This window comes from Fukomys damarensis, unplaced genomic scaffold, assembly GCF_012274545.1.
Source record: "Fukomys damarensis isolate Sample0158 unplaced genomic scaffold, DMR_v1.0_HiC HiC_scaffold_19, whole genome shotgun sequence".
Taxonomy (NCBI): domain Eukaryota; kingdom Metazoa; phylum Chordata; class Mammalia; order Rodentia; family Bathyergidae; genus Fukomys; species Fukomys damarensis.
The window spans coordinates 57,144,160-57,156,548 of NW_022900931.1; the positions used below are offsets into that span (position 1 = coordinate 57,144,160).

Consider the following 12,389-nt stretch of genomic DNA (forward strand, 5'->3'; position numbering starts at 1 on the left):
GTCTGGCCTAAGCATGGAGTCACTTTAGCCTATTCAAGTCTTACACTTACAGTATTCCTGTTTGTTGTTTTTGTCTTTTTGAGGCAGGGATTCATGATGTAATCCAGGCTGGCCTTAAATTCACTATGTAGCTCCTAATGGCCTCAAACTCACAGCCATCTTCCTGCCTCAGCCTTCTGTGTGCTGGGATTACAGGCGTGTGGCACCACACCCAGGTCCTAGAGTTTTGAATAGCCAAAGATTATAAATGAAAAGTATTTCAAGTGGTTAAACATCCAAGTGTATGGTGGACCTCACTGTAGAGGTCCTTTTTGTTCTTTTTTGCAGTATTTGGGATTAACACAGGACTTTGACAATGAGCTACATACCAGGCTCCCTCCCTGCCAGGCCTGCCAACACATTTAAAATTTTGAGACGGGTCATTGCTTTCAGTATGGGCTCAAATTGATGAAATTCCTGCTTCACCCTCTCAGAATGCCCTGGGACCAGCACAGACTAGTTGTGATACGGAAAACTTTAATAGTGAAAACTTAGGAAATGTCACAATATAAAATAACTTCTGCCCCTCACTCTGCTTAGTTCAGAATTAACCTGTACGGGAGATACCTAGTCTTCCCCCAAAGTTTTATAAGTGTAAAAAACTATTGTTAGCTTTGATAACCAAACATGCTCCCTTCCCCCTGGCTAGAGTAGGTAACTGAATAAATCTTAAAGGTAACTTTCCCTAACACAGAACTCAACCGGGTTGAAATTCAACTGCCTTGCTACCATATTTTTGGTATTTGCAATGAGAGCTGTGAAAACGCAATGTAACCAACTGAATTAGATCAAGGCTGTAAAACCCTATAAAAGAAGGAGTTGTAACCCTATGGGGAGTCGATCAGGGCACCACTATTAGGTACGGAGTAAACTTTTTTATTTTACTTCCATTCTGCTGCCTCTCTGTGTGTCACTTGTCAATTCCTTCCGTAACAGTTGGGGCCCATGTTTTTTACTGTTGCTTATTTCTTGTGAGCCAGGGCCTGGCAAGCTTGGCTCTATTGCTGACCAGAAATTTAATGGAGAATTTCAAGCACTACCTGACAAGAAAGGTTCATGTTTGAGATACACTGTGCACTGTTTGATACTCTGGAAATAGGGAGTGAATATATATGCTTTTTGTGTTTTTGTACCAGGAATCAAACTTGAGACCTTGTGCTTGAGAGGCAGGTGGCAGAACCACTGAGTTAAATACCCGGCCCTATGCTTCTTCATATATATTATCAGAAAATATATAGGAAATGAGAAACCTTATTTATATGATAAAGTTGATTTACAGTTGGGTTGCAAAACTCTAACATTATCTTTGTGATGGCTGGGTATCTGGATTTGTCCCTGGTTGAGATGAGGGACACATATGAGGTACTGTTTAAAATTTGATAATGAGGGAGCCAGGGATTTAGCTCAGTGGTTCTGACGCCTGCCTTGCAAGCGCAAGGAACCGAGTTCCATCCCCAGTACCAAAAAATAAATTAATAAAATTTGATTATGCTCTGGAGACACCTCCACCCTAGGCAGTTTGTTTACTGGTGGTTCTCAATTCACAAGTTAGGGACCTGAGGCCTCCACCATCACAGGCTGTATTTTCCTGCTTCTACTTGGCTTCTAAAATGACCTCATGCTCTTATCTTTAGTTTCCCTCCCCCAAGGCAACCTGGCCCTTGATAGGTTAAAAGTAGCCCACTTCTCATAAATAAGCAATAGCCCAGCCCCAAAACAATAAAAGGACCCTCCTTTCTTTGTTCTTCTCTCTTCCCTCTCTCCTCTCTCCCTAACCTGCCTTCCTGAATAAAATCTGTCAGACTCTCAGTGTGTGGCCTAGTTGTTGAGCATTGTTGTGCCTCTACACATAACCAGTTAGATAATTCAGCTTGACTAATCAGCAGAGAACTTTTGCAGAGAGCTTCTGCCTTAATTAAGCACTCTCAAAGCCAACGTTCATGAGGACCTTAGTGGTTCAATCCAGAGATGGTGCAGTCTATTTGGGAATACAGATACGGAGGAGCTGGCACCTGGATTATTCTGACACCCCCATGCTTACCTACCTTTTGTTTTTAATGAGTCCCATCATTTGCTTTTAAATAAAAGCATGACATGAGTGTGCTCTGTGGGGTCCTTAGTCTTGTTGTTGTTGTTTTGAGACAGGGTCTCACTATGTAGTTGAGACTGACCTGGAACTCACTATGTAGCCCAGGCTGGTCTCAAACTCACAGCAATCCTCCTGACTCAGCCTCCCCAGTGCTGGTATTACAGGCATGCACCACCATACCTGGTGGGTCTTTAGGCTTTATAACTGATGGTTATCTTTTCACATGTCTTATGACCAGGCAGTGAGGTCTACAAAGAATGAATTGGCAAAGTGACTCCTATTCCATTGTATATATCAGGAGTAGAGTTGGATTCTAAAACTGTTTGCTCCACAGAGATACCCAAAATGAACATGGCAATAGATCAATTAGATGGAAAGTCATTTCATACATCAAATCATAAAATGAAAATCCCTAAAAATACAAAAAAAGTCTTTAAAAAAAAAAATCTTAATTTCGGGCCAGGGATTTAGCTCAGTGCTAGGCGCCTGCCTAGCAAGCACAAGGGCTGGGGATTTAGATCAGTGGTTCCACTGCCTGCCTTGCAAGCACAAGGACCCAAGTTCGATCCTCGGTACTATAAAATAAATTAATAAATTAATAAATAAATAAAAATAAAAAAAAACTCAATTTCTTCAAAAGAAATCTTGAAGCACGATTCTGGAATATAATTTAATGATGTTTAATGCCAAAATATAATTACTGGGCCAAAAATGCCTAGGGAAAAGCATATTACATGTAAACAAAAAATATACTAGACTTTTAAAGAAAGCATTCAGATGTGCCTCACAGAAGATGGTTGTACTTAACTCCACTGGATTCAATATCTTATTTCTTTTTGCAACTCAGTTCATGGGACTTTGCAAGAAAAGTCTCTGCACAGAATCCATTAATTTGTCTTTGATATTGGGGATTAAATCCAAGGCCTCCACACTGAGTTACATGCCCAATCTACTTTTTTTTTTAATTTTTTGAGACAGAGTGTCACTAAGTGGCTGAATTGTTCAGGCTGGGCTTGAATTTATGATCCTTCTGCTTCTCTGTACAGAATCTTTTGAAGACAGACTTACTTCTGCATTATTTAGAAAAGGTCTTTGGGAGCTATTTTCCAATTTTTTACAAAATTGGAAAGTATGCATTTGCACAGGCAAGTTCTTTTAATCAATCAAATTTAATAAGAATGTAACCATTCTTTATTTTTGGTATAAACCATTTGAAATTTTATAAGAAGTAAGGTATGGCTAAAGTCATTCTCCTACTCATTTGAAGAGTTCCTGTCCAATGTGAATTCCCTGATTTTGTGTAAGCTTTCCCATATTCAACAATTCTATATGACCAGGAAGGCAAAGGTCATGAATAAAGACTATGTTCCTTCTACCCATTCTCCAACCTCAATACTTTCACAGGAGTCTTCTCCAGTTAGAACTCTGTCGTTAACAAGAGAAATGCTGGATGCTTGCTTTTTTCTACTATAACTTTTGTTTAACTTAATAAGGTATTCATGGTGGCTAAAGGCAACTCCACATTTATTGTATTTGATAGCATAACAGGAAATATAAATTTATTCAATATAAGAATTGACTGCTTTGGGCCGGGATGTAGCTCAGTGGTACTGCACCTGCCTGGCAAGCACAAGTCCTGAGTTCAATCACCGGTACCAAAAATAAAAATAAAGAAAAGAATCAACTGTGTGAAATTATATATGCCCAAGTGATGCTCAGGATAGTACGTAAACAAATGTGTTGCATGAGTGAAATGGTTAAGATTTGGGCTGTGGCTAAAAGCCTTTCTATGTACATTACATTCACATTCACAGTTAGCCTAACAACACTGATAAAGTTTTCCTTTAGCATCAGTTCTGTGGTTTGAACCCCCACAATATTTATAGTAGTCATCTCTTTTCAGAATAAATTATTTTATTGTGTGAAAATCCTGAGTTATTTGGCAATATCTACCAAAGGGACTGAACATATGCACTGAGACCCAGGAATTCCACCACCTAAGTATATACACAAAACAGTGAATGTAAGTACACCAAAAGACAAATATGTTCTCAAAAGCATTATTTATTATGACCCTAAGCTGTAAACAATGTAAAAGTCCATCAATAGTAGAATGCATAAATTGTGATACACTGATATAATAGAATTCTATACAGAATTAAAATAAGCTTCTGCCACATGCATTGATCATGAGACTTATAGACATAATGAATGAGACAAGCTGGATATTAAACACTATACGATATATAATCCAATTTATAAAGGTTTTAAATGTGCAAAACATTTATAATGTTAGAAGTTAAAACTATGAGTAATTTTAAGGAGGTAACAACTGATTCCATACTTGCTGTGAGAAATACACGTTTACCTCCTTTCTTTTAAAGCACTTCTATTCACAGTATATCCTTGGACCACTGCCAGTCAGCCTACTGCTTATTATGGGTTCACAAAATGACAAATATTGAATTAAAAATAAATAAAGTTGAATGTACGTTTAAAGCACTTTAACAAAGTTTTAGTATCCCGAATCTAATAACAAAACCATTAGGATTGTTTTTCCTCAAAGAGTCTCATCATTTAATATATCCAGAAATGGGGTGTGTGTGTGTGTCATTTTGTTTTTATAGGACAGCAAACAGTAAATATGTAGTATAATATCTTCTCTCTCTCTCTTTTTGGTACCAGGGATCGAACTCGGATCCTTGTGTGTGCAAGGCAGGTGGTGGAACCACTGAGCTAAATCCCCGGCCCTGCAGTATATCTTTTTTTTTTTTTTTTGGTACGAGGGATTGGACTCAGGACCTTGTGCTTGCAAAGCAGGCTGCAGAACCAGTGAGCTAAATCCCCAGCCCTGTAAGTATAATATCTTAAACCGCTGAATATTATTATACTTGCAAGCAACACCAGCTATAGGTTTATTATGATCTTAAAAGTTTTACAAAAAGTTACATCACTTACAGAATTCTCGTGCATTCTACCTTGTGAATTTTCTGGTGGACAATGAGGTTTGACTTACAACTAAAGAATTTCCCACATTCTTTACATTCATATGGTTTCTCTCCTGTATGAGTTTTCTGATGACGGATGAGATTAGATTTCCTACTAAAGGCTTTCCCACACTGAGGACATCCATTGGATTTTTCTCCTGTATGTATTCTGTGATGAACAGTAAGGATTGCCTTCTGTCGGAAGGACTTCCCACATTCGTTACAAATATAGGGTTTTTCCCCTGTGTGAATTCTCTGATGGAGTGTGAGAGTTGTCTTTTGGCAGAAAGATTTCCCACATTCATTACAAATATAGGGTTTTTCTCCTGTATGGGTTCTCTGATGTACCGTGAGGGTTGTCTTCTGGATAAATGCCTTCCCACACTCATTACATTGATAGGGTTTCTCACCCGTGTGAGTTCTTTGATGATCAATGAGGTATGACTTCTTTCTAAAGGCACTTCCACACTGAGTACATTCATAGGCTTTCTCCCCTGTATGTGTCTTGTGATGTCTAGTGAGGGTTGCCTTCTGGCGGAAGGACTTCCCACAATCAAGACAAAGGTAGGGTTTCCCCTCTATATGTGTTTTTTCATGAAGAGTGAGGGCTGTCTTCTGACGGAAGGCTTTTCCACATTGATTGCAAACATAGGGTTTCTCACCTGTGTGAATTCGCTGATGTTCGATGAGGTATGATTTCCTTCTGAAGCTATTTCCACAGTAAGGACACTGAAAGGGTTTCTCTTCTGTTTGGGATCTCTGATGCATAATAAAAACAGATTCTGTGCAGAGGAATTTCCCATATTTGCTGTATGCAGAGGGCTTCTTTTCTATAAGATTATGGGGATGGACACCGAGCTCACACTTTTCCATGAAACCAATTCCATCCTTATTATATTCAAATGTCCTTTCTCCTTTCTGAGCTCTACTATGTGAAAATAACATTCTTTTCATAAGAAAGGATTTGTCACATTCATTACGTTCAAATGGTTGCTCTGGAATTTGAACTTTCTGCTGCTGAGTAAGCTCTTGTTTACCACTGAGATCCCTTTCTGTTTGTTTATGGAGATTAACTGAAGGATGAATTTTTTCATGCTTAGTATTGAGGATTGATTTCTCCCATCCATTACTCTCACCAACCTTTTCTTTTACAGGGTTCATATTTCTAATAACTAATTCTGAAATATTTTTCAAAACTTTTCCATCAGATTTATGTTCATATAATGTTTTTGAGATAATACGGTTCTTTCCTAAAGTAAGTGTTTTCCCATAAATGTTACTTCTCTCCTTAACTGGTTTTTTGTGATTGATGAATAAAACTGATCTAGAATGTATGTCTTGGTACTCTTTGAACTTCACTAAAACATCTTCAGACTTCCCATCTTCTAGAAAAGAATACAATTACAACACTATAAGTCTTCATATAAGTGAAGAGAAAATGTACAAAACATGAACACAAATCCCACTACACCATTAAAATGAAAATAGCACTAATAAAAACACTCGTATCTTTGGCATGCTGTAACTATAAGTTGTATGGAGAAGGTATAATAAACCCAAAGACAAAGAGACAAAAATGGTGAAAGAGGGGTTGTTCTTGGAAGGGAAGACTTGGAGACAATGAAGTGACCAGTAAGGGTGATAAACAATAAGCAATGTGACAAGGAAATTTATTTAGGCAGAAATGAGATCCCATACCTTTATCTTCTTATGCCTTATTAAGTGGCATAAGATGTTTCCACTCATTTTTATTCAGTTCCATTTAGATTTCCTTTGCCAATGTACTTTCTTGAATTCATTTCTTAGTGTTTATAGTAACACTGGTCTACAGTCTAGACCTTACCTGTCCATTCTGTTGAAAGTAGAGTAATAGAAAAACATACTCTAGATGTAGGGTATTTTGCCCCAGGAAAAGAAAGTGCTTAAGACAGTCCTTTTAGCAAATTATTGAACCTAAGGGTGGTGTTGGTCTCTAACTTATAGCTGATGTCAGAGTGATTTTGTGTGGACTATTGCATTCTCGACCTTCACAGTTGCTGAAGGCACAAGAATCTACAGGAAACATACAGTATCTGCTATGTAATGAAAGGTCACGCTCTAAGGAATAAAATACATTTTTTTGGTACTGAATATCAAACTCAGGACCTTACATTTGTGAGGCAGGCATAGTGCCACTGAGCTAAATCCCCAGCCCAGGAATAAATTTTATTCATATACATATATTCATATTTTTTTTTTCAGTGCTGAGGACTGGACTAAGGGTCATACGCAAGCTAAGTAAGTGTTCTACCACTGAACTACATCCCTAGCCCACATTAGGTATATTTAGAAGACTTGAGCAAATAGAGTTCTCAAGTCAAAGAGAGAGATACATTGGAATGACTAAAAGGGATATTACTCTGTCAGTTCTTGAAAAGGAAGGATTTAAATTTCATATAAAATTTTTTTAGCATATTGACAATATAAAATGAAAGAACTCAAGAAAAAAATCACAGCAAATCCAACAAGAAATAATAGCAGTTAATAATATAGCTCTTGTTTTGGAATAGGTTAGTGGCAAGTGAGAATAAAAGCACATGTAATGTTATCACAAAGTGAGAAAATATAATGCAAATTGTGGAGAGATCAGTAAAGTATAAAACAAATGATGGGCTGGGCGTGGTGGTGCACGCCTGTAATCCCAGCACTCGGGAGGTTGAGGCAGGAGGATCGCTGTGAGTTCAAGACCAGCCTGGGCTACATAGTGAATTCCAGGTCAGTCTCAACTACATAGTGAGACCCTGTCTCAAAAAACCAAAAAAACAAAAAACATATATATGAAAACAATTTTCCTGGGTTTTCTAATTATTTCCATAGAAGTATAATTTTAGACTCTGTTCTTTCCTCAAAGCTGGAAAGATAAATCTTGAATTATTAATAATTTTGGGGATCCAGATAGCTTAATGATAATTTTGATCAAACATTTAAGTATACCAATTTTATACAACTTATGTAAGAAAATGTTTGAGGGCCAGGAATGTAGCTCAGTGGTGCTGTGCCTGCCTGGCAAGTACAACGTCCTGAGTTCAATCCCCAGAAACAAAAGAAAAGAAAATTTTTGATGAGGAAGTATTCCCAGTTTGCTTGATGTGGTCAATACAACTAAAACTTTACAAGGATATTAAAAGAAAACTACAGAGCTCTATCCTTTGTAAAAGCATGTTTAAAAGCTTACTAAATTATTATCAAACTTACTTCAGCAATCTATTACAAGAATAATGTCTTTTTCAAGTGGACTTGAAACCAAGAGTCCAAGGTTTGTCCAATATTTACATTTATCAATGTAATACAATGTGGTAACATCTAAAGAAGAAAAAGAATAATGATCATCTCAGGAGATGCAGAAAAGGCATTTGTTACCCTAACTCCAAAACCAGAGGAGGACACAACAAAAAAGAGAATTATATACCTAATCTCCCTGATAAATATAGATGCAAAAATCCTCAATAAGATGCTGGCAAACAGAATGAAGCAAATCATTAAGAGGATTTTACACCATAACCAAGGTAGGATTCATCCCAGGGATTCAGGGATGGTTTGACATATGCAAATTAATAAGTGTAATACACCATATTAACAGAGCCAATAACAAAAAACATATGATTTATCTCAACAGATGAGGAAAAAGCATTTGACAAAGTCTAACACCCACTGGTGATAAAAAAAAAAAACCTACAAAAATTGGAATAGATGGTTCTTTATGTCAATCTGATAAAAGCCATCTATGACAAATAGCCAACATCATACTAAATAGAGAAAAACTGAAAGCTTTTACTCTAAAATCAGAATCAAGACAAGGATGTCCACTGTCACCTCTCTTACTCAGCATAGTTCTGGAAACATTAGAGCAACTAGACAAGAGAAAGAAATAAAAGAAATAAGGATAAGAAAGGACGAAGTTCATCATTATTTGTAGATGATATAATACTCTACATAGAAGACCCCAAAAATTCCATGAAAGACTTCTAGATTTAATAACAAAATTCAGTCGTATAGCTAGATACAAAGCCAATACTCAAAAATCCATACCTTCCTGTACATGAATAACAAACTCACTGGAAAATTAGGGAAACAATACCTTTCACAATTGCATCCAAAAAAATGAAAAACCTAACAAATCAATCTAATAAAGGAAGCAAAAGACCTCTACAATGAAAATTACCATACTCTGAAAGAGATCAAAGAGCTATCAGAAAATGGAAAGATATTATTCTCGCATAGGAAAAACCAATATAGTAAAAATGGCCATACTTCCAAAATTGTTATACAGATTTACTGCAATCTCAATAAAAATTCCAACAGCATATCTCACAGAATCAGAGAAAACAATCCTAAAATTCATTTGGAATCAGAAGAGACGAAGAATAGCAGAGGCAATTCTGGACAACAAAGGCAAAGTATGGAGCATCACAATCCTGGCATCAAATTATACTACAAAGCTACTGTGATAAAAACAGCACGGTAATGGCAGAAAAACAAACCTGACAATGGAACAGATCAGAAGATGCGGAAACAACTCCAGACATACTCAGCCACCTTATATTTGACAAAGGAGCCAAACACTGGTACTGGAAAAACTGGCTTTCCATATGCCAAAGATTAAAACTAGACCCATATCCTTTACATGCCCTAAACTAAAACAAAAATGGATCAAAGATCTAAATATTGAAACAGCAACACTTAATCTACTGGAAGACAGAACAGGTAGAACTCTTGAAGACAGTGGTGTAGGCAAAGACCTTATGAACAAAACCCCTATCACACAGGAATTATTACAAAGAATCAATGACTAGAATCTCATCTTATTAAAAGGCTTTGGGGGGGGCCGGGGATTTAGCTCAGTGGTACTCCAACTGCCTTGCAAGTGCAAGGTCCTGAGTTTGATCCCCAGTACTGAGAAAAATTTAAAAATCATTGCATAGTAAGAGAAACTACCAACAGAGTGAAGAGACAACCCATACTGTGGGAAAAAAATTTTGCCAGCTATTCCTCAAAGAACTATTATGTAGAATATATAAAGAACTAAAAAAAAACTAGATCCCCCAAATTTAAAGACCCACTCCAAAAATGAGCATCTGAAATGGATATTTCTCAGATGAAGAAATAGAAAAAAAGCAAATAAATTATTAAAAAATGTTCAACATCACTGGTCATTCTAGAGATGCAAATTAAAATGACATTGAGATTGCATCTCACTCAAGAAATTATCCAATAACAAATGCTGGCAGGGCTGTGGGGGAAAAAAGGAATCTTTATTGTTGGTGGGAGTACAACCACTGTGGAAATTAGTGTGGCGATTCCTTAGAAAACTAGAGGTTTGACCCAGCTGTTCCCCTTTTATGGTATCTTCCCAAAAGAACTAAAAGCATATCACAGTGATATATGCACACCCATGTTGATAGCAGCACAGTTTGTAATAGGTAAATCTTGGAAACAGCCCAAATGTCCATCAACTGATAAATGAAGAAGATATGGTTGTTTTTTTAATACAATGGAGTACTACTCTGCCACAAACAAGGATAAGCTTGAGACATTTCTAGCTAAATGGATGGATCTTGAGACCATACTGTTAAGTGAAATATATCAGACACACATGTTTAAATACTGCTCTATTTCTTAGGTGTGAAAAACTGAAATTAGAAATAAGGACCAAAATATATAATAGATATTGGGAAATGGGAAGAAAATGTTCAAATGAGAAAGAGAACAAGGGAGGGCTAGGGGAAAAGAAAGAAGGGACAAGAAAAAAAGACAGACTAAAAAGAAAAAATGGAAACAAGGCTTTTGTAAATAAGGAGGGGAAGGAATGGGAAAAAAAGGATGATACAGGTATAAATTCCCTATGATGAATGTTATCATTATGCATATATAAAATGTACCAATAACTATTTTGCAAAAAAAGTGTAAACAGTTAAAAAAAAAAAAAGGAAAAGCCATTTGTTAAAATTGGTATCCATGTACTACTAAAACTATCAGAAAACTATGTAGAGAACTTCCAAGACCCCAAGTGGATGTCTGAAATTGAGTACTAGTGAACCTTACTATCTCAATTCCTACACATACCTATGACAAAGTTTAATTTATATGTCAGGTACAATATAATATAAATACCAATTCATAACAAAACCAAAGAATTATAAGAATATAATGCATCTAAAAATTATATGAATATAGTCCCTCTCTCAAATATTTTATTGTATTATACTGTATACTTACCTTTCCTCTTGTCATATGACATAATACAATGACTATGATAAATGACAGAGGCATTGTGAAGACAAAGGCATTAGGTAGTAGTTATGCTACTACCTAAGGGATATTTGAACACAAGCACTCAATATTGATACTTCCGCAGTTAATCTGATAACCCAGACAGCTACTAAGTGACTGACTGGTGGGCATCCTACTGTATGGATTGATGAACAAATGGATGACAAAGTGGGACATTTTAAGATTTCATCAATCTACTCAGAACAACATCCCTTTGAAAAGTTATGAATTATTTATTTCTGGAACTTTATATTTAATATGTTTACGACTGTGGATAAACATGAGTAACTCAAACAGTGAAAGTGAAACCCTGGTTAAGGATGGCTACTATACTAAACAATAATGACAACAAGAACACACAACCACAAATAAGGAAAGGCAATATCTGAATACTAATTGTGGCTACACAGATTAGCAACAAACTAGAAAAAGACAAAATTTAAATCCTACTATTGGGCTGGGTTCAATTATCAGCATGTGCATGTGTGCAAAAATGCACACACACAAAGCTACAACTTACAATAGTATAAAAATAATCAATCTTAGAGATAAATATAATTAACAAGGTATAAGACCTCTAAACTAAAAATAATAAAATACTACTTAAAGGAATTAGGGAAGCAAACCAAAATGGAAAGCTTTATATACCAGAAGGCTCAATAATGATAATATATCAGTTCTCACAAATAAAAACTCTAGATCATTTGTTTAAAGAAGGCAAGAACTTGATTCTAAAAAGTATTTGAAAGGGCCAGGGATTTAGCTCAGTGGTTCTGATGCCTGCTTCGCAAGCACAAGGTCCTGAGTTCAATCCCCGGTACCCTAAATAAAAATAAAAATAAAAATAAAAAATAGTGCCAGGGATTTAGCTCAGTGGTGCCACTGCCTGCCTCACACGTGCAAGGACCTGAGTTCAATCCCCGGTACCAAAAAAAAAAAAAAAAAAAAAAAAAAAAAATTAAAAA

The 12,389-nt window shown here is 36.3% G+C and overlaps 1 protein-coding gene across 5 annotated transcripts in view; it reads right to left on the reverse strand.

The window, feature by feature from the left end:
• Window positions 1-4,922: 4,922 nt before the first annotated feature.
• LOC104867509 (zinc finger protein 382) overlaps window positions 4,923-12,389 on the reverse strand; it is a 17,600-nt gene continuing 10,133 nt past the window's right edge. For 4 of the 5 annotated variants that reach the window (XM_010631899.2, XM_010631897.2, XM_033765760.1 and 1 more), the window contains one exon: window positions 4,923-6,500. In XM_010631899.2, coding sequence (XP_010630201.1) covers window positions 5,083-6,500 — 1,418 coding nt within the window. In that variant the 3' untranslated portion in view covers window positions 4,923-5,082. The remainder of the gene's footprint in view (window positions 6,501-12,389) is intronic. The other variant, XM_010631900.2, reaches the window with a different exon arrangement.